General features: G+C 49.7%; 1 protein-coding gene across 7 annotated transcripts in view; it reads left to right on the top strand.

The window, feature by feature from the left end:
• Nucleotides 1-128: 128 nt before the first annotated feature.
• The window catches only part of LIG1 (DNA ligase 1), a 38,162-nt gene continuing 20,746 nt past the window's right edge, over nucleotides 129-17,544 (top strand). For 2 of the 7 annotated variants that reach the window (XM_074369325.1, XM_074369327.1), the window contains exons 1-7: nucleotides 129-262; nucleotides 7,818-7,894; nucleotides 9,440-9,526; nucleotides 11,819-11,954; nucleotides 12,648-12,771; nucleotides 15,414-15,509; nucleotides 17,196-17,306. In XM_074369325.1, coding sequence (XP_074225426.1) covers nucleotides 7,878-7,894; nucleotides 9,440-9,526; nucleotides 11,819-11,954; nucleotides 12,648-12,771; nucleotides 15,414-15,509; nucleotides 17,196-17,306 — 571 coding nt within the window. In that variant the 5' untranslated portion in view covers nucleotides 129-262; nucleotides 7,818-7,877. Of the gene's footprint in view, nucleotides 263-7,817; nucleotides 7,895-9,439; nucleotides 9,527-9,827; nucleotides 9,898-11,818; nucleotides 11,955-12,647; nucleotides 12,772-15,413; nucleotides 15,510-17,195; nucleotides 17,307-17,544 lie in introns of those variants that run through there. The other 5 variants (XM_074369326.1, XM_074369329.1, XM_074369328.1 and 2 more) reach the window with 5 other exon arrangements.

Below are 17,544 nucleotides of genomic sequence, written 5' to 3' on the forward strand. Positions count from 1 at the left end.
GTTTCCCAGCGTGCTCTGCGGGAGGGCTCGCCCCACTTCACCCTCTTTCCTGGCAGCCTCGTGTCCCGGAAACTACAACTTCCAGCGTCCTCCCCGTGGCGGCGGCCGCGGACGTCGCCCGGGCTCCGCCCCTCGACTCGGCCCCGCCCCGGCCCGCCGAAGTCTGCGCGCGAACGCCGTGGCGCGAATTTGGGACTGCCGTGTAGCGCCGGGCGGTTCCGGGTGTGACGCTCAGGACAGTGGCGCGCGGGGCCGGCGCGAGGCAAGTGGCACCGCTTGTGCGGGGCTGGAGGGCTGGGGAACGGCGCGCGTGTCGTAAACTTGGGGCTCCTGCCTTCGCCAGGTCGGTCGGCTGCAGAGGAGCGGACGTAGGGGACTCTGAGGCAGCCGGAAGCGCGGTGCGAAGGGGAGAGTGCGAGCAGTGGGCCGCTGGAGGGGGCGGGGCGGGGCGGCGCGGCGTCCGCCGAAGGGACAGAGCCAGGCAGAAGGTAGACGAGGGCCGGATCCCTTGGACTGTGCAAGGTCTGAAGAGAGGCCTGGAGGGGCGGAACTACCTGAAGGGGCGTGATTAGAGAGGGATGGGGGCGGGGTCAGGGAAAAAGCTGTCAGTGGGCGGGGCCATCCGAAAATTCCAAGGGCCGGGGAAGGTGGGCTCAACTGGAAGGGGGTGGGGCTAGGGGAAAGTTTAATAGTGGGTGGAGCCGGGGGAAGGGTTGAAGGAGACGGGTCAGCTTTAAGAGGTAGGCCGGATTAAATATGGGGGTGAGGCCAGGGAGAAGTCGACGGTGAGATCTCAGGCTACGCAAAGGTCTTAATGAAAGTTAGGGAAACTTCTAACTGGGGAGAGGTCTGGCCTTGTGTGTGCCTGATGAGGGAGCGGAGCCAAGGGAAGAGCAATGAAGGGGCGGGCTGGATAGCGAGAAGGGGGCCAAGGCCTGGAAAGAGGTGGGGCCATAGAGAAATTTTCAGGGGCCAAGACAGAGTAGCTGAACGGTCCGGGCTTACTGTTGCTCAGCGGGGTGGAGGGAAGGCCATTAGAGCTTGGGAAGGGAAGAGAGAAGGATTTTGAAGTCCTTAAGTGAGAGGGAGTCTTCAGGGGTAAGGGCGAGGGCACTTGGCAGGAGAAGAGGGGCATTTGGAAAGGAGAGCTGGCGTCTGAAAGCTCAGGGGGATCAGTGAGGGGAGACGGCAAACAGTGGGATTAAGGACATCACTCCTTGGCCTCTATCCCCATTTCAGCCCCTTTGAGTCTCTGACTTACCAGGTAGCCTGAGAAGAAGGCATGAGGAAAAGGCAGGAAGGACGAGTGTTAGTAAAGTGAGATGTCTTAATTTCATCTCTTAGGATCCTCTGCATATTACCCCCTCTATTTGCAGAGATTCTGGGAGTCGGGTGGGGATATTTTAAACAGGAATCCCGGTCGGTCCTCAGAACCGGCACCCTCCGTTTCTTGTATCCATCCTTGACCGGCTGTGTGGCCCCAGACAAGACACTTTCCCACTCCTGTCTCAGCTTCCTTAGTTGTCTTTGGGAAGATGTTGAGCTGTTTTAAGCCTCAGAGCATCAGGGAGAGTAGCATATTTAGGGAAAATGGGTAAAACATTTCATAGGGGTGAGGTGGGGCCAGAGGGGCAGACAGGTCAGGAAATGTGAGCTTCTGTGAAGTAGAAGAAATGCAGACTTGAGCCTCCTGGCCTGTCCTCCTCAAACTATTCACCACCAGAGACCCTTTCACATTGCTCTTTGTTACCATGGTCTCCAGTTCTGAAAGATCCTGCTTATAAACCCTAAATTCGTTAGGGATGTTTTTGTTACCCCGATTTTTAGTAATCAAAGGAGTGTGTGTGGGCCAGTGCATCCGGTACTAGCACTGTTTTAGGTCCTATGGCCATATCACCGAACAAATAGACAAAATCTCTATCTTTATGGAACTTAGATTTACGTCCTGCACAACTTAATACAGCAGCCACTAGCCACATGTAGCTCTTGAAATTTAAGTTAGACACAAATGAAAAACTCAGCTCCTCAGTCGCACTAGCTGCCTTTCAAATGCTCTGCAGCCACATATGGCTAGGGCTACCTTTTTGGACAATGCAGATAAGGCACATTTCTGTCATGCATAAAGTTCTGTTCGAAGCACTGCTCTAGAGGGTGAGACAGATTCTCGTTTATAAAGTCAGGTTGTGCTACGTGCTGTGAAGAAAAAGAGTGAGGGGCCAGTACAGCAGGCCAAGGATGGCAGTAGCGGGACCTGAGTCAGTGGCCACCATGGATTTTTTTAAATATTAAAAAAAAAAATTACAGATAGTAAAATTTACTCTTTTTGGTATATAGCTTTGTAAATTTTGAAACATGAGGTATGTGATCACCACAATCACGGCAGAGAACAGTTCCATCACCCCTAAAAATGATGCCTGGTGCTCCTTCTTTGTAATCAGCTCTTCCCCCTGGCAGCCGTGGATCCCACCCCACCCCTGTAGAGTGTCACTAGAGCGTTCCTTTTTATGGCCAAGTAAGCGTAAACAAAGTTGAGAACATTCTACAATGGACTACTATCCAACAATTAAAGGCACCGTATGATGTACCAGTTTGTTCATCCATTCACCCATTGAAAGCCTTTTTTTTTATACAGTTTTTGGTGATTATACATAGACCTGCTACTGTAAACATTTGCTTACTGGTTTTTGTGTGAACATAGGATTTCACTGGGTAAATACCTAGGAATGGGCTTGCCAGGTCAATATGCTAAATGTGTGCTTAGCTGTTTGAGAAACTGCCAAGCTTTCCGTTGGGCTTTGCAGTGGGCCGGACCATTTTACATTCCCACCAGAAATGTGTGACAGTTCCAGTTGCTCCATGTCCTCCCCAGCACTTGGTATTGTCACTTGTTTGGTAGTTAAATAATAGGTAGGTAGTAGGCTCTGAGGTTTTTGACCTGCGCAACTGGGTGAAAATAGCTACCAAGGCTGAGATGGGGAACATTGGAGGAGGAATAAATGTATGTGTGTCTAAGAGTTTGGATTTGGTCCATTGAGTTTGAGATGTTGAGACATCTGGAGAGAGATAATTAGCATAGAAAACTAGAAATAATGAGTCCTTGAGTTTAGGGGGGAAGTCACAGCCAGCGTTAGACATTTTGGGGTCACCATCACAGAGTATATTTAAGCCATCAAACGGGGTAAGATTTCCAAGGCAGTAGGTGTAAATAGGACAGAGGAGACCCAGGGATTGGGCCTTGGGCACCGCAACAGAAAGTAAGTTGCTGCTGTAACAAATTACCACAAACTGAGGGGCTTTAGCAGTACATGTTTTATTGTCTTACAGAAGTCTAAAATTGGTTTCACTAAAATCGAGGTGTTGGCAAGGCTGCATACCTTCTGGGGGCTTTCCTTCTGGGGCCTTTCAGGAAAAATTATTTGCTTGCTTTTTCCAGCTGTTAGAGGCCCCCTGCATTCCTTGGCTGATGGCCCCTTCCTCTATCTTCAAAGCCAGCATCATAGCATCTTCAAATCTCTGATTCTAACCCCCTCCTTCTACTTATAAGAATCAGTTATCATCACTGATAGGTGATTACTTTGGGCCCACCTGAATAATCCGAAATACCCTCCCCATCTCAAAACCCTTAACTTCATCGCATCTGCAGAATCTCCCACCGTGTAAGGTAACATACCCACAGGTGTAGGATTTGCCTGTGGACATCTTTGGGGGCCCGTATCTGCTCACCACAATTACCGAGGAAGAACCGTCACAGGAATCCAGGAAATAGTGGATGCTGAGCTGAGGGTGTGGTTTGAAGGAAGAATTTCAGTGGAGCAAGGAGTCAGTTGTTTCTAATGCTGCTGACAGGCCGATATGAGGAGCGAGAAACCACTTCTGGATTTAGCAGCCCCCAGGCTCCCAATGACCTTGATGAGCTGGGTCAGCTGAGTGATGGGGGAAAACTTGAACTTGAAGGCTCTCGTGGCGATGGGAGGAGAGAGACTGGAGACGGTTCCTTGGGACAGTTCTTTCTAGGACTCTGAAAAGGGGAGCAGAGAAGAGGGACAATAGTTGCAGGAGCATGGGGGTCAAGAGAAGGTTTTTGGGGTTTTTTGGATTTTGCTTTTAAGATGGGAGGAACCACTGCAGATTTGTTAACTGAAAAGGATGATCAAGTAGAGAAGTTGAAGATGCAGGTGATAACACAGCATGGGGCTTGAGGAGGTGGAGGGGGCACGAGCTCTGGTGTGCAGGTGCGCAGGTCGAGGGTCTAGCCTTGGATGAGAGCACAGGTGGGTGGGTGGTGGTACCCACAGCTGGGAGGCCGCAGGTGAGCGCAGGCGCAGTGGCACCACAGGCAGATAAAGCTGCGGGAGCTTGTCTTTCTCGCGACTGCTTCCCTGTCCTCAGCCAAGTGAAGGTGAGTGAAACCCAGTCTGGGAGAGCGAGAGACTTGCGTGGTCTGGGGAAATGGAGAGGCTTGTACCGCAGCCCAAAGGAACCCCAGGGACCAGTGCCTCTCAGCTCTCCGGGTGCCGGTCCGGGGTAGCTGGAGGGTTGGGTTGAATTGGCAGCAGTGGGGTTTTTGCCCAGTGGGAGACGAAGGGAGGGAGGCGGGAGCAGGTGAGCGATGATGAGTGATAACGGTGCACCGGAATCCAGCCCAGTGAACGGAGGGAGGGAGGACGCGATGGAGCAGGGACGGTGAAAAGAGGGGGGACAAACCACTGGGGCTGTAGACTGAGGGAAGGGCGGGGACACTTTTGGAGTTGGGTTCCTAGAGGAAACTGGCTGGAGACTTAGGGGTGGGGGTTGGAGAACAGGACTTTTGAAACTGAGATAGAAATCAGCAAATAAATGGTATTTAATGCCAGGGCCCTGAGCTTTGAATGAAGAGACTGGGTTTTAGTGGAGTTTGTTAATTGGTGTATTTGCTCATTCCTTCCTTCGTGTACTCCCGTCTTTGTGTCTGTCCTTTGTTGGAGATGACCTGGCACATCTTCAAGATTGGGGCCCTAGAGCTTTTTCAAGCCAGGGACTGGGTTTCCTTTCCTGTTTGTCCCCAGAGACCAAAAGTCTTGGGAGACGTGCAGTGAATTCTGTGTGAGGCTCTGTTCTTCCTTGTTGTGGGAATGAATCCAGGGGCCCCCTAACTGGGAAGAAAAGATGCCAACATTTACAAAGAATTCATGCACTAGGTAGGTGAGAACTTTCTACAGTGAGGGACTCCTAATAATACTTGAGTGTTTTGAGGGGAAGAGGAGCTGGGTTATTCACTCCCTTTTGACTTTAATGAATTCTGAGCTTTGAGTTGTATATGCAAATTCTATTTTTGGTCCCAATTTTAGGTTACTTTTTCTTGTTTGACTCTTATAAACCTTTTCAAACTTACAGGAAAACTTATAGAGCAACTAGGATAACAATGTGCTATCACTTTGATATTACAGTTGTTAACATTTTGCTATGTTTACACCATGTTATTTTCAGAAAAATAATTGTTTATTGTAGAAGTTTCAAACATCCACAGAAGTGAAGAGAGTAGTCTAATGAATCTGTATGTACCCATTACCCAGCTCCAGGAATTACCAAAATATATTTATTCTTCATCTGTATTCTTCTTAATTCCCCCTCAAAAAAAAAAAAAAAACCTGAATTATTTTAAAGCAAACTTTAGGCATTTGCTGAAATATTTTAAGTAGTTTACAGACATGACATTTTGTCTTTGTTTATTTCAGCATGCTGCTTTAAGCAATAAAGGCAGTTTCCTTCTTTTTTCTTAAATTTATTTTAATTTTTAAAAAAAATTTTCCCCCTTAACGGAGGCACTGGGGATTAAACCCAGGACCTCATGCACGCCAAGCATGCGCTGTACCACTGAGCTCTACCCCCACCCTAGAGGCATTTTCTGATATGTGTTTCACAAATAAAAAAATTAACAAAATTGCCTAAGAAAACAAGGTGGTGTGTAGGTAGGATATTAAATAACCCTAAGGCAGGTGTAATAAGAAAGTGAATCACTTCATAGTCTCTTTCAGGTTGTCTTTAAGAGAAAGGCTTGGTTTGGTGCCCGGACTTTCACACCCCTCTCCAGCACTTGGCTAATTAGGCCTGGGCTCAGAGCCTCCGGCAGCCAACGCTGTTTAACTAGAACCTAATCATCTGGTTTTGTTCTTTTTTCTTTATTCTTGCGGCTGTCTCCTGTTTGTGATGAGCGATGCTCTTCTGTCTGCAGGAGTGACAAGACTGGGAGTGCAGGGCACCTTGGGTCTGGAGCCAGGCTGTCTGAATTTAAAACCTCCGTTTGCCACTTACAAGCTCTATGATTCAGGGCAAGTGATTCAGCCTTTCTGTGCCTCAGTTTTCTCACTGGGGAAATGGGGATGACAATTGAGGATGCTTGGTTGGGGGTTCAGGGTGACGTTATCGTTGTTACACGGTTGCTGTTACCTCAACGGCCCCAAGGTCTAGGGGCTGCCTCCACCTTCCTTGATCCCAGTCCAGAAGGGCTCCTACCTTCCTCATCCTCAAAATGGTGGTGGTTAAGGACACAGACTCTGGAGCCAGACAGTTGGCTTCAGATCCTGGCAACTCATTAGGCTGTGTGACCTCAAGCAAATTACTCTACCTCTCTGTGCTTCTGTGGCCTCATTTGTAAAATCAGGACGATAGTGAATTGTAGTAGGTTTTGCATGAATTAATTCATATAAAGACTTGGAATACTGCCTGCTGCTTGGTAAGCACCCCAGTTAGTAAAAAGATGACTCTTTCACAGAAAAAGTAATTAAGTAGAAAAAAAAGGTTTTATGTTGGCATGGTAGAAATTGCAGAGGTGCTGCGAGGAATGTCTGAAGGTTGGGAAATAAGTTTTGGAGGAGGTAGGAGTGAACCAGGCACAGCCCCCCGGCCCCAGAGCCCACATCTGATTGGGAAGATAAACTCTGAACGCAGTCCGGGGAACACGGGGTTGATGCCCTGTATGAGACAAGAAAAGTACTGAATAACCACCATGGAGAGGTCAGGAAAGTGAGCGCTCTTACAAGCGCCTTTTGTCGGTACGTCTTCCTGTTAGATGAAGAGCAGGCTCCGTGTGGAAGAGGAGGTTTCTTGTCTTGTTCTCTGACTTGTAACTTTCACGTCACTAACAAATCTCACCAGCATGTCATTTTGGTCCATAAAAACAGGAGTTTCTTCCTGACAGGGGAACTCACGTTTCTGATTTCGTGGGCTTTTTTCCTTCTGAAAGGAAGTGTTGACACAAATAGTCAACAGATGATCTACACTAGGAATAGAAAAGAGTATTCTTCGAGCCAGACTGAGAATGCTAGCCCGCGAGACAGCCTCTCTGATAGCTCCGGGGAACCGCTCCGGGGAAGCCTGGTTTTCAGCACAGGTTTACATCTTGTTAGAACAAAGAACATACAGTAGACATGACCAGGGGTACATTCCTTCAAGGTTTCAAAAAGAAAAAAAAAAAAGATGAGCGTGTGCACAGCGAGTCAGCATGGCCTTGGCCGTGGGAACGGGCCTTGTCTCTGGAGGGCTACCTGCCTGGTGTAGTAGGAAGGGGGGTGTTTACCTCTGTCTTCAGAGTGGACGTGTTTTACTCCTGGTAAATGCATTCTTACTACCCTTTAATTGGTTAAAGCAGATGTACAATGTCCGTTTGACAGGCCATGAGGCAGGCTGTTCCAGTTAGCATGAAGTTCAAACCAAATCAAGTGTACCCCAGATCGATGGCCCCACACCTTGCAATGTGGAAGTTTCTCCCATCAGAGGTGTGTGTGTTTTGATCTCCGCACAATCAATATCCTCACCAAGTGTTTGGATGTCTGTTTCAGGAGGAGCGGAGCGGAGGAGTGGAGGAGGAGAGGGGAGGGAAGAATTCGGAAGCCGCCATCATGCAGCGAAGTATCATGTAAGCATCCCACCCGCATCCCACCGCCACCCCGCCCGCCACCAGCCCTGCTCTCCAGCTCCCTGCACCTCTCTCTAGCCCGGTGCCTTTTCTTAGAAGATCTCGGGTTAGTCTCCACAGAGGAATTTCCAGGAGTTGAGCAGAATGGAAAATGGGGAGTGGGGTAGGATAGTGACTGAAATTTTTAGTCGCTACGTTCAGAAATGCTAACTCAGTGTTTCTCAGTCAGGGGCAGTTTTGCCCCCCAGGGAATGTTTTGGGTTGTCACAACTTGGGGAGGAGGGGTTCTTCATTAGCCTCTGGTGGGTAAAGGCCAGGCGGGCTGCTCAGCATCCTGCAAAGCACAGGAGAGCCCCATCAGCAAAGAACTGTCTGGCTGGAGATGCCCGGGGTGGGAAACCCTGCACTAACCCAAGCTGGCTTCAGGAAAAACAGAAAAGGAATCCCTCAGCTCCTGGAGTTAGGGGAAACCTGGAGTTAGGGGGCAGATCCAGTTGTCCCAACTTTGTCCCTGGGAATCTTTCTCCATCGTTCGGCTCTGCTTTCTTCGATGTTGTATCGCTCTGTTGGGCCCCCTTCCCTGAGCTTGTGGCAGCGTAGGGTCAGCAGTCCTAGTGGAAAGAGGTGGTCTCTCTCCCTACTGTCCCAACAAGATCTAGAGTCAAGTTTTGTTGGCCCCTCTCAGACTGCATGCCAGTCCCTGAACCAGCCACTGACCCCCGGGGATGCAGTGCCTTGACTGGCCAGGCCTGGGGCATGTGCCCGGCCTGGTTGTGGGGGAGAGGGCAGCCTCAAGCAGACCACAGGGACTGAGAGAATTTAGGGGAAGGCGTGTCCCAAGAGGAACGTGGAGGGCTGTTCCCAGGAGGGAATGGGTCCTAGACAGATCCGGACGAGGACGTCACCCCAGAGACCTGGGAGCTGGTGGCTCACACAGATCCCAGGCTGCGTTTTTCTCAGGTGATGAGAAATCTGGGGACAGTCTCTCCTGGGGTGATAGCACTTTTGATTGCTTTCTGTCACCTTGCTGGATTATATCTGATTTTTTAAAGAGAAAGTAAACTCTTAATGTTGGAGTTATTTTAGACGCACAGAGAAGCTGTAAAGATACCTGTCTTTTCCAGAACACTTAGCACCTCCGGAAATTTTATATTTAGCTACTTGCTTAATATTTGCCTCCCCCACCAGTGTCGGCCCCTCGAGGGCAGGGGCTTTATGTGTCTGGGTCGCTGCCGGGCCCCTCAGTTCCCGGGACAGGCCCTGGCACGTAGTGAGTGCATAGCTAATACTTGTGGAGTGGACACTGGGGTGTGTCATCTCTCAGGTGGCAGGTGAGTTGGGAAAGACAAATAAGTGGAATGTTGCCTCTCTATCTGAGCCTCAGTTTCCCTATCGGTAGAAGGGGGTTCTTTGAAATCTTGTGTTGCCTGCTGGGATGTTTCTTGTGTTTCTGTGGGCGTAGAAATCTGTAGAATGTGGCACCTGTGGGAGGGGTTATTGGTACTGTTATAATTCCTGTTTTTGCCCCCTTTTCTGCTCCTCCAGGTCATTTTTCCAGCCCAAGAAAGAAGGCAAAGTGAAGAAGCCAGAGGAGACATCCAACAGCACCAGAGAAACAGAGTCCCCTCCAAAGTACGTTCTGGGCCTGGGTGTGGGGAGTCTGTTCCTTTATCAGTCAGGACTCTCTTGCCTGCAAGAGTTATAATCCCAACTAGGGATGTATCGGGGCCCCACAGGGAAATTTTTGACTCCAGTAACTTGGAAGGTCAAAGGTGGGTTCAGCTTCAGGCACAGCTGGATCCAGGGCCTCAGAGTTGTCTTCAGGGCTCTGTCCTGGTGTCTTGACTTCATTCTGGAGCAGACTTTCCCCATGAAGCAGAGAACCTGCCATTGGCTGCGTCCAAGTGGAAGAGAACAATGTTCTCTCCTCCAGCATCTTTGTCACAGGTTCTCAGGAAGACCCTGTCCCTGGACCAGTCAGCTTTCCAGACCGTGCACTCAAGGTAGATTCCGCTCACATCCCCAGTCTGGGGCCCTGGGCAAGTACCTTCACTTCCGGGCCCCAGCTTCCTCATGGGTAACAGAGTATCACGATCTCTATCAGGCTTTCTGTGTGGATTTGACGCATTAACACACTAACAACTTAGAGAACAGTGCCTGCTTCACCAAAGACGCTCAGTAAGCGCTAAGAATCACGTCATAATTTCTCAATACTCTTGATTTTTCTATCGGCTCCTTTTGCATTTACATTGCTATCTATACACGCTTTGGTTATTTTATTTTCTGTGGAATATTTTAGTTTCTTGAAAAATAGAGATCATACGTGTATGTTGTTTCTCGACTTGCTTTCTTCAGCAACAGTATGACTTAGAGATTTTTTTTCCCACTCGTGAGCACAGAGGGCCATCTGATCCCTTTCACTTTCTGCTTTGTGTTCCATTTTATGGGTGTACTGCAGAAATTATTTAGCATTCCCCTACTGATGAATATTTAGGTTGTTTCCAATTTTGGGCTGAAACAATCCACTCTGCAGTAAATAGTCTAATGTGTGATTCCTTGGGCCCACATGCAGATAGTTTTTCCAAGCACAGATACCCCTAGGCGGACGCACACATGGTAATTTTTCATTCGTCAACTCAGAGAAGTGGGTAAAGTAAAAACTTTGAAGTCCTTTCAGAATTCACTCCCCAGAGGAACTGCTATTGCCAGTTTGAGTCATATCTTTCCATACCCTTTTTATATGCATTTAAACATACATGCACCTTACAGAGTTATCAACACATAGTAGGTGCTCAGTAAATATTTGTCCCACATTTGTATATTGGATAGCAGGGACTCTTATTTTGATCACTGTTATATCTCAAGGAGCTGGTACAGGCCTGTCATCTAACAGATAATAATATACACCTTTAATTTATTTTTAAATAAGAAAGGCAGGATTGTTGTGTATGCAAGTTGCAGGTATATGCTGGCAAACATTCATGCACTTTTTATGTTCATGGAGTCCTACTGTACAGATTCATTTTTTCAACAAATAACTACTGAGTATCTCCTGTGTGCCCGGTACTGTTCTAGACCCTGTGGGGTTAGCAGTGAGTAAAATCAACAGCCACTCCTCTCGGAGATTTGACAGCCTGCTTGCTTTCCCCACAGAAAACATCTCAGAGCCAAGTGCTTCCTATAAACCCACTTTATTCTTTTTGATGATATTCTGTAACATGCTTGTGCCATCATTGACCTGTAAGGAGTGGTCTGTGTACACCTTGGTCTCTGTCCAGACCGCGAGCTCTGAGTGCAGAAAGCAGTAGGAATCAGCTGTATTCTCAGCCCCTTAAGAGACCTCTACCAGCGTGCACGTCACACTTTATTTTGACGGTGGCCTGTGTCACTGGCAGCCTCCCCCGACTTTCCTCCTCTCATGCTCTTATCTGCATCATCCAAGCAAGTCAGAGTACCAGGGGTCAGACAGCAGTGAGGACAGGCAGTCAGGAACAGGTGGCATGCCTCAGTCGGAACGCTTACATCCTGTTGGTCTGAACTCATCACGTGTCCGTACCTAACTGCAGGAGTGGCTGGGAATTGTAGTCCCTAGCTGAGTGGCCATGGACCTAGCTAAAACTCAAGGGGATTATATGACCAAGTGAAAGAAAGCAGGTCACTAGGTGGATGTCGGAGGACAGTCTCTGCCCTAAGTAAGGACATCACCTTCTCAGCATTGCCCACCACAGCGTGGGCACAGGGGAGACCTCCAGAGATGTGGGAGGGATGGATGACTAAGAGTGTATGCTGAGGAGGCCCCTGGAAAATGTTCGTTGAATGCTTGAAAGGCAAGGAGGGGAATGAAACGTAACGAAGGGGCTGGAGTGTTCTGGGCAGGGTCCCCACTCTGCCTGCCGGAAAAAATCCATTTTTCTCGCCTTCCAGGGCGGCTCTGAAAGAGCGGAATAGAATGGTGCCTGAGGGCGACTCTCCAGTGAAGAGGCCGGGGAGGAAGGTGGCCCGGGTCCTGGGCAGCGAGGGGGAGGAGGAGGAGGAAGCCCCCTCGCCCCTCAAAGGCCAGGTAAGCAGCCTGCCCATTTTTATCAGAAGAAACCGTCATTCCCACTGGGCTTTGGAACTGAGGGCAGCAGCTGCTCAGGAGAACTGGAGATAGCGCTCCAGAAGGTGGAAGAGCTGAGGGGTTGTGCGTGGTCCACACGCTCCTAACTCCGCCTCGGCCAGGATCAGCCAGGCTGCTTCTATACTGTTGCTTGTCGTCCCTAGACTTCCTTGTCCAAGTGAATGCCCACATTCAACCAGTGGGAAGACCTGGGCACCCCACTTGCCCTTAACTGAATGTTATTTGAACCAAGGGAAGTGTACATTATCTCCCCTTACATTGCATCATGTAGACCTAGGGCTCCTGGCCACACCTACCTGCAAGGCACCCTGGGAAGTGTAGTCCTCAGGCTTCTGACCACACCCAGCTGCAAGGCACCCTGGGAAATGTAGTTTTTAGTTGGGCCATATCACGCCTAGCTAAAAATCAAAGATTCTGTTACTTTAGAAAAAGAATTGTTGTTGGGGTCCATGATAGGGACATCTGGGACTATGACACTGTGCAGGTGGGTAGAGTGATGGCGCAGGTAAGAGGGGATGAGGCCTGAACTGGGGCCGAGTCCCTCTGTAGTCTCAAGTGTTTGGAAGATGACTTAGCTGAGGGCTCCCTCCTTCGTCCCCTCACTCAAGAATTGCTCTTTCTCACCCCTTCCAGAAGCCTGCACCAGACTCTCCACAGAACTCCCCTCCCCATCCTGTCACACTTCCCAAGAGCCCTTCCCTCTCCAACACCTCTCCAGCAGTCCTCTCCCCGCCGGCGATCCCAAAGCGTCGCACAGGTAATGACCCCCCAGCCCTGCCCCTTCAGTTGCCTGACTTTGTCCGCCCTTGGGTTTCTGTGTCATCCGGCCACCCTCACGACAGCTCTGAGCTTAGTGTTGTGGTAAAGAGCACGGCTCCACCATCCACTGGCGGTGTGACTTGGGGCAAAGGACTTACCTTCTCTGAGCTTTATCTGTAAAACAGATGATAATTACAGCACCTACCACATAGAAGTGCGGGGAGGATTAAAAGTGAACACGTGTGAAGTGCTTGGCACTGGGCTTGGCCCATAGTGAGGGTTCTGTAAATGTCTGTTGTTTTAATTGTGATTATGTGCGGTGATGGAATTCACTGTGGGAGCACAGGGGAGGGGTCATGACTCGAGGGGGACTTCTAGAAGAGAGCTTAGCCCAGCTGAGCCCTGAAGGACAAAAACAGGGACCGAGAAGGGAAGAGTTCCAGGCAGGGGGAGTGCGAGTTGAGAAAGCCCTTCGGGGCTGCAAGTGGGTTGGTGTGCTGGTCCTCAGAGCACAGGGTTGGGGACAGCCAGCCGTGAGACTGGAGAAGGTCTGTGAAAGCCAGCCTGAGGAGGGGTGTCTCTGTGCCCAGGGAGCTCGGGGAGATTTTGTAGAGGCTCAGAGCGACCCCCAGGTGATGCAGGGTGATGTGGCCCGCTGAGCCCCTGAACCGTGTTGGGTGTGACTGAGGAACTGAATTTGTAATGCTGTCTCATTTAAATTTGAAAGCAATGCTGGATTCTGTTATTAGAGACTTCCAAGTACATTTGAAACAACTTGGATAAGTGAATCTCCCTTTTCATGGTAAATTCTATGAACTCTAAATGCAGATGGAGTAATTCTAATGAAAATTGAGCCCCTAGTTGAGATGTCCTTGTAAGTGCATCAGATTTTGAATACTTAGCATAAAAAAAGAACGTTAATAACTTCTTTTAATGTTCAAAACATGTTGGAGTCATAATATTTTGGATATATTGGGTTCGGGAAACTGTATTATGAAAACTAAGCTCACTTGGTTTTTTCCCTTTTTCTCAATGTAGCTACTAGGAAGTTTAAGACGACGTAGGTGGCTCACCCTGTATTTCCATGGGGTGGGGCTGATGTGAGAAGTAATAGTGGTAATACCAGGCGCGGGCGGAGCTCAGGGTTGAGCCAGCCCGCAGGAGGTGATGTTGGGGCTGAGTCGTGGAAGATGGCTTAGGGTTGGCTGCATTAAGAAAGGGCAGCTGGGAAGTGTTGCAGCCGAGAAGGACACGTGCAAATGCCTCGGGGTGCACTGTGCAGAGGCCTCAGGGAGGGAACAGCGCGGCACGTCGCGGAACCCCATCACCTCAGTGTTCTGGAGAATCAAGCGCGATTTGAGGAGTAGGGAGCGTTTGTGGGTAGTGTGTGGGAGACACGAGGCAGAGAGGGCAGCAGGCACCAGCTCCCAAGGGGCCTGGCGTGCGGGGCTGCGCCTGGGTCTTGTCCTGGGGGAGCTGGGAGCCCTGGGAGGGCTGCAAGCTGGCAGGGCCACTGCGGGAGAGGTGGTCATAACGGGATAGCAGAGCGGCTCAGGCCCTGCCGGCAGCTCAGGGCCGACACTGAGCTTGGCCCTGGGAGGGGGCGGTGTCAGGGAATTCCTTTTAGAGGCAGTGACATCTGACCCTTGTCTCAGAAGGCCACTGAACAGCGGGTGTGAAGACGCAGAGGTGTGACATGGCCTGGAGTGTTTGGGAACAACAGCAGCTGAGCGATACTGGGGAATAAAGGGGACTGTCGTGTGGGAAGATCACAGGGTTCGGTGGGGAGAGGTCGGAGGGGACAGGGTGGCTAGCAAGTGAATTCATCCTGGAGTGCGGTGGGAGGAGGGGAGGGCTGGGGCCTGCCGCGGCTGGCAGAGGGTGGCTCGGGGGCCTTGTGCAGGAGCCACTGGGGTCCGGGAGACCAGGGAGAAGGTGAGAGAGGATGAAAATGATGACAGCCGCCTCTTAGTGCGTTCCTCACCGTGTGTCAGTAGCTTGGTTTGGCGTCTTCTAGAAGCAGGCCCTGAAGCTCTGAAACAAGAATTCAAGTGTGAGCCGTCTCTTTGGGAAGTGCAGAGAGCACAGACAGGGAGGGACTCCGGGATGGAGAGGCAGCTGTGAGCATCTGGAGCTCAGTGGGTGAAGAGGCTTTTGGCCTCAGCGTTGTCCACGCAGGCGCGAAGAGCCGGGGTGTTGTTACCCCGACTCCATAAGTCACTAGCTGAGGGCACCTCCCAGGGCCTTGATTCCCTGCCGCTTCTGGACTTCCAAGGATCCAGAAAAGCTGTCTGGGTCCCACAGAGATGGTAAGACCCTAGGGATGCAGGCAGGGCACCGGGCGCATCTGCTGGAGTCTGGTCCTGGGCCAAGCATGGTCCATCGTGGTATAGCATTGTTCCCTTGGTAGGATTGTGCCCATCCTGCAGATAAGGGAGGGTGAGGCACAGAGAGATTAAGGACACACAGCCAGGGAGCAGCGAAGCCTGAAGGACGAGGCCTGTGCTGGGGCAGTGGCTGCAGGCAGGCAAGGGGGACAGGGGCCTAGGGCCTTCTTGGGGGCCCCATCATCACGGAGTCTGAGCTCACTGGGGCCGGTGGGCCAGCGAATAGGTCACACTGAGCCCTTCACCTTCCCAGCCCGGAAGCAGGTTCCTAAACGGACATTTCTGGAAGTCCTGGAAGAGCAGAGCAAGGACAGGGTCACAGAAGCCAAGAAGAAGAAGGAGGACAAAGGTGAGGCATGGGGGGTAGAGGGGGAGGGAGGGAAACAGAGACACTGGGGCAGGGGTCCTGGAAGGATGGGGGCCTGTCTAAGAGGACAGAGTGTGAGGACCCCACTGATTTGATGCCTCTGTCCAAGAATCCACACTTGTCCACCAGAGTCCCACACCCCAACATGGGGATTTTTGTTAGCAAAGCTTTTTGGAGTATATTCGTTTGGCCATCTTCCTTCAGTGTTAATGCATACACAGTTTCCTGGTTTTCTCTTCTATTTTTATGTTTATTGTATGGAAAACACTTTCCTTTACATGGTTTGTTTTTATTGTAAATTTTACCAGAAAGCAGAGAGGTTCCCAACCTTCCAGTGCCCTTTGTGTCTTAGTGATTTTTTTCATGGTGCCCCAAGGCCAGTGCCTTCACCGTTCCATTTATTAAGTTACGTCCAAACAACCATTTATGTTCTAGCAACTTGGGCATTTGAGAAAATAATACACATACATGGAAAGCAAAAACGCTGTTTGATCTCATTCTTAAATAATCACAATTACTTACTAATAGGATGTCACCTGGGCACTGCACAGTTTCTCAAACTTTGGAATCCAGTTGAGAACCGCCACGCTCACTTCCTGCTCTGTGTTGATTTTTGTGCACTGCTTGGTTTTTTATCACGCCGAGTACCCAGCTTTGCAGAAAGATAGTGTCAGGAATTGCAAAGAAAAGTGATCTAATTGTGATTAGACTACCTGAAGCTAGTTCATATGGTGTCCAACGGATGTCACTGGTCTCCCTTGAAAATGTCAGATATCCTGCTGTGTCCCCGTGGCTTCCCTGAATCTTGGTGCACGCGGGGAAGCACAGCCAGGAAGTCCCAAGCCGCTGATCATCTAGGCCTGCATGAGATCAGAAGGCTTGTAGCCTTTGCCACTGTTGGTTTGTGTGTGTGTTTAATAAAAGGTCCTTATTAGGCTCCTCTTTCCCAAGGAAGATTTGAATTTGGTGGAGATCTGATTTCCTGTTGGTCATTTTCAATCAGTAACAAATTTTAGGGGGAGGATATAGCTCAGTGGTAGAGTGCACGCCTAGCGTGCACGAGGTCCTGGGTTCAATCCCCAGTGCCTCCATTAAAAAATAAATAAATAAACCTACTTACCCCCCCCAATAAACTAGTTAATTAAAAAATTTTTAAATAACCCCATTTTAAAAAGTAATAATAATAAATAATCACCTCGCCCCCCAAAAAACATTTGGTACAAATTTTACTGTCAATCGTGCAGTTTTAGCTATTGTCTGTATCTGGGGGCGTGGTGGTGGGTGGTTTCTTTCTACGAAGGCAGATTTTTTTTCTTAAGTTAGTTGATGCAGTTTTTATTATTACTTAATAATAGCTTTAAAAAAAAGCTTTATGTTTATCTCTAAGAAGTTTCTCATTTGCATACTGAACCCCTTCCAAGTCTATTTCGCGGTGAATCATTCTGAAATAATGGTTTATAAGGGAGGACTGGCCCTCTCTATTTCCTAGCTGTATGGGCGAACACTGGGGTTGGTCACCCCAGAGGAGCCCAGGAGCGGGCTCTTACCCCCTGTCACTTTACAGTCCAATCAGCCCAGCGCAAAACAAATGGGATCAGTGCCTTGGGAATTGAAATGCCCTTGAGGGGTCATAGTGACTTCCTGCCGTCTGACTTTTCTGCCTGTCAGCAGAACTAGAGACCCCATCAGACAGCCTCACGGAGCCTGAAGTGGGCAAAAAGGAGGAGGCAGATGCGAAGGAGCAGCCCACGATGCCCCCCAGACCCCGAGAGACCCCCGGTGAGTTTCTGATGCTCTTCTTCCCACAGCCCCATCTCTCTGGTTTTGAGGTCGGAGGTCTTTGGAAGACAGGGAATTTAAGTAAGACCTAGATGAGCTAAGCTTTAAATAAGATTCTCAAATGTGTTGTTTAAATGCAAATTCTAGGGAAATCATAGGTTCTGTTACTGTGACTGTTTTTATTGTTGTGGTCCTCCCACAGAATGTATTTTCCAGATATCATGGGCACTCAGTGTTA

This window comes from Camelus bactrianus, chromosome 9 (assembly GCF_048773025.1).
Source record: "Camelus bactrianus isolate YW-2024 breed Bactrian camel chromosome 9, ASM4877302v1, whole genome shotgun sequence".
NCBI lineage: Eukaryota > Metazoa > Chordata > Mammalia > Artiodactyla > Camelidae > Camelus > Camelus bactrianus.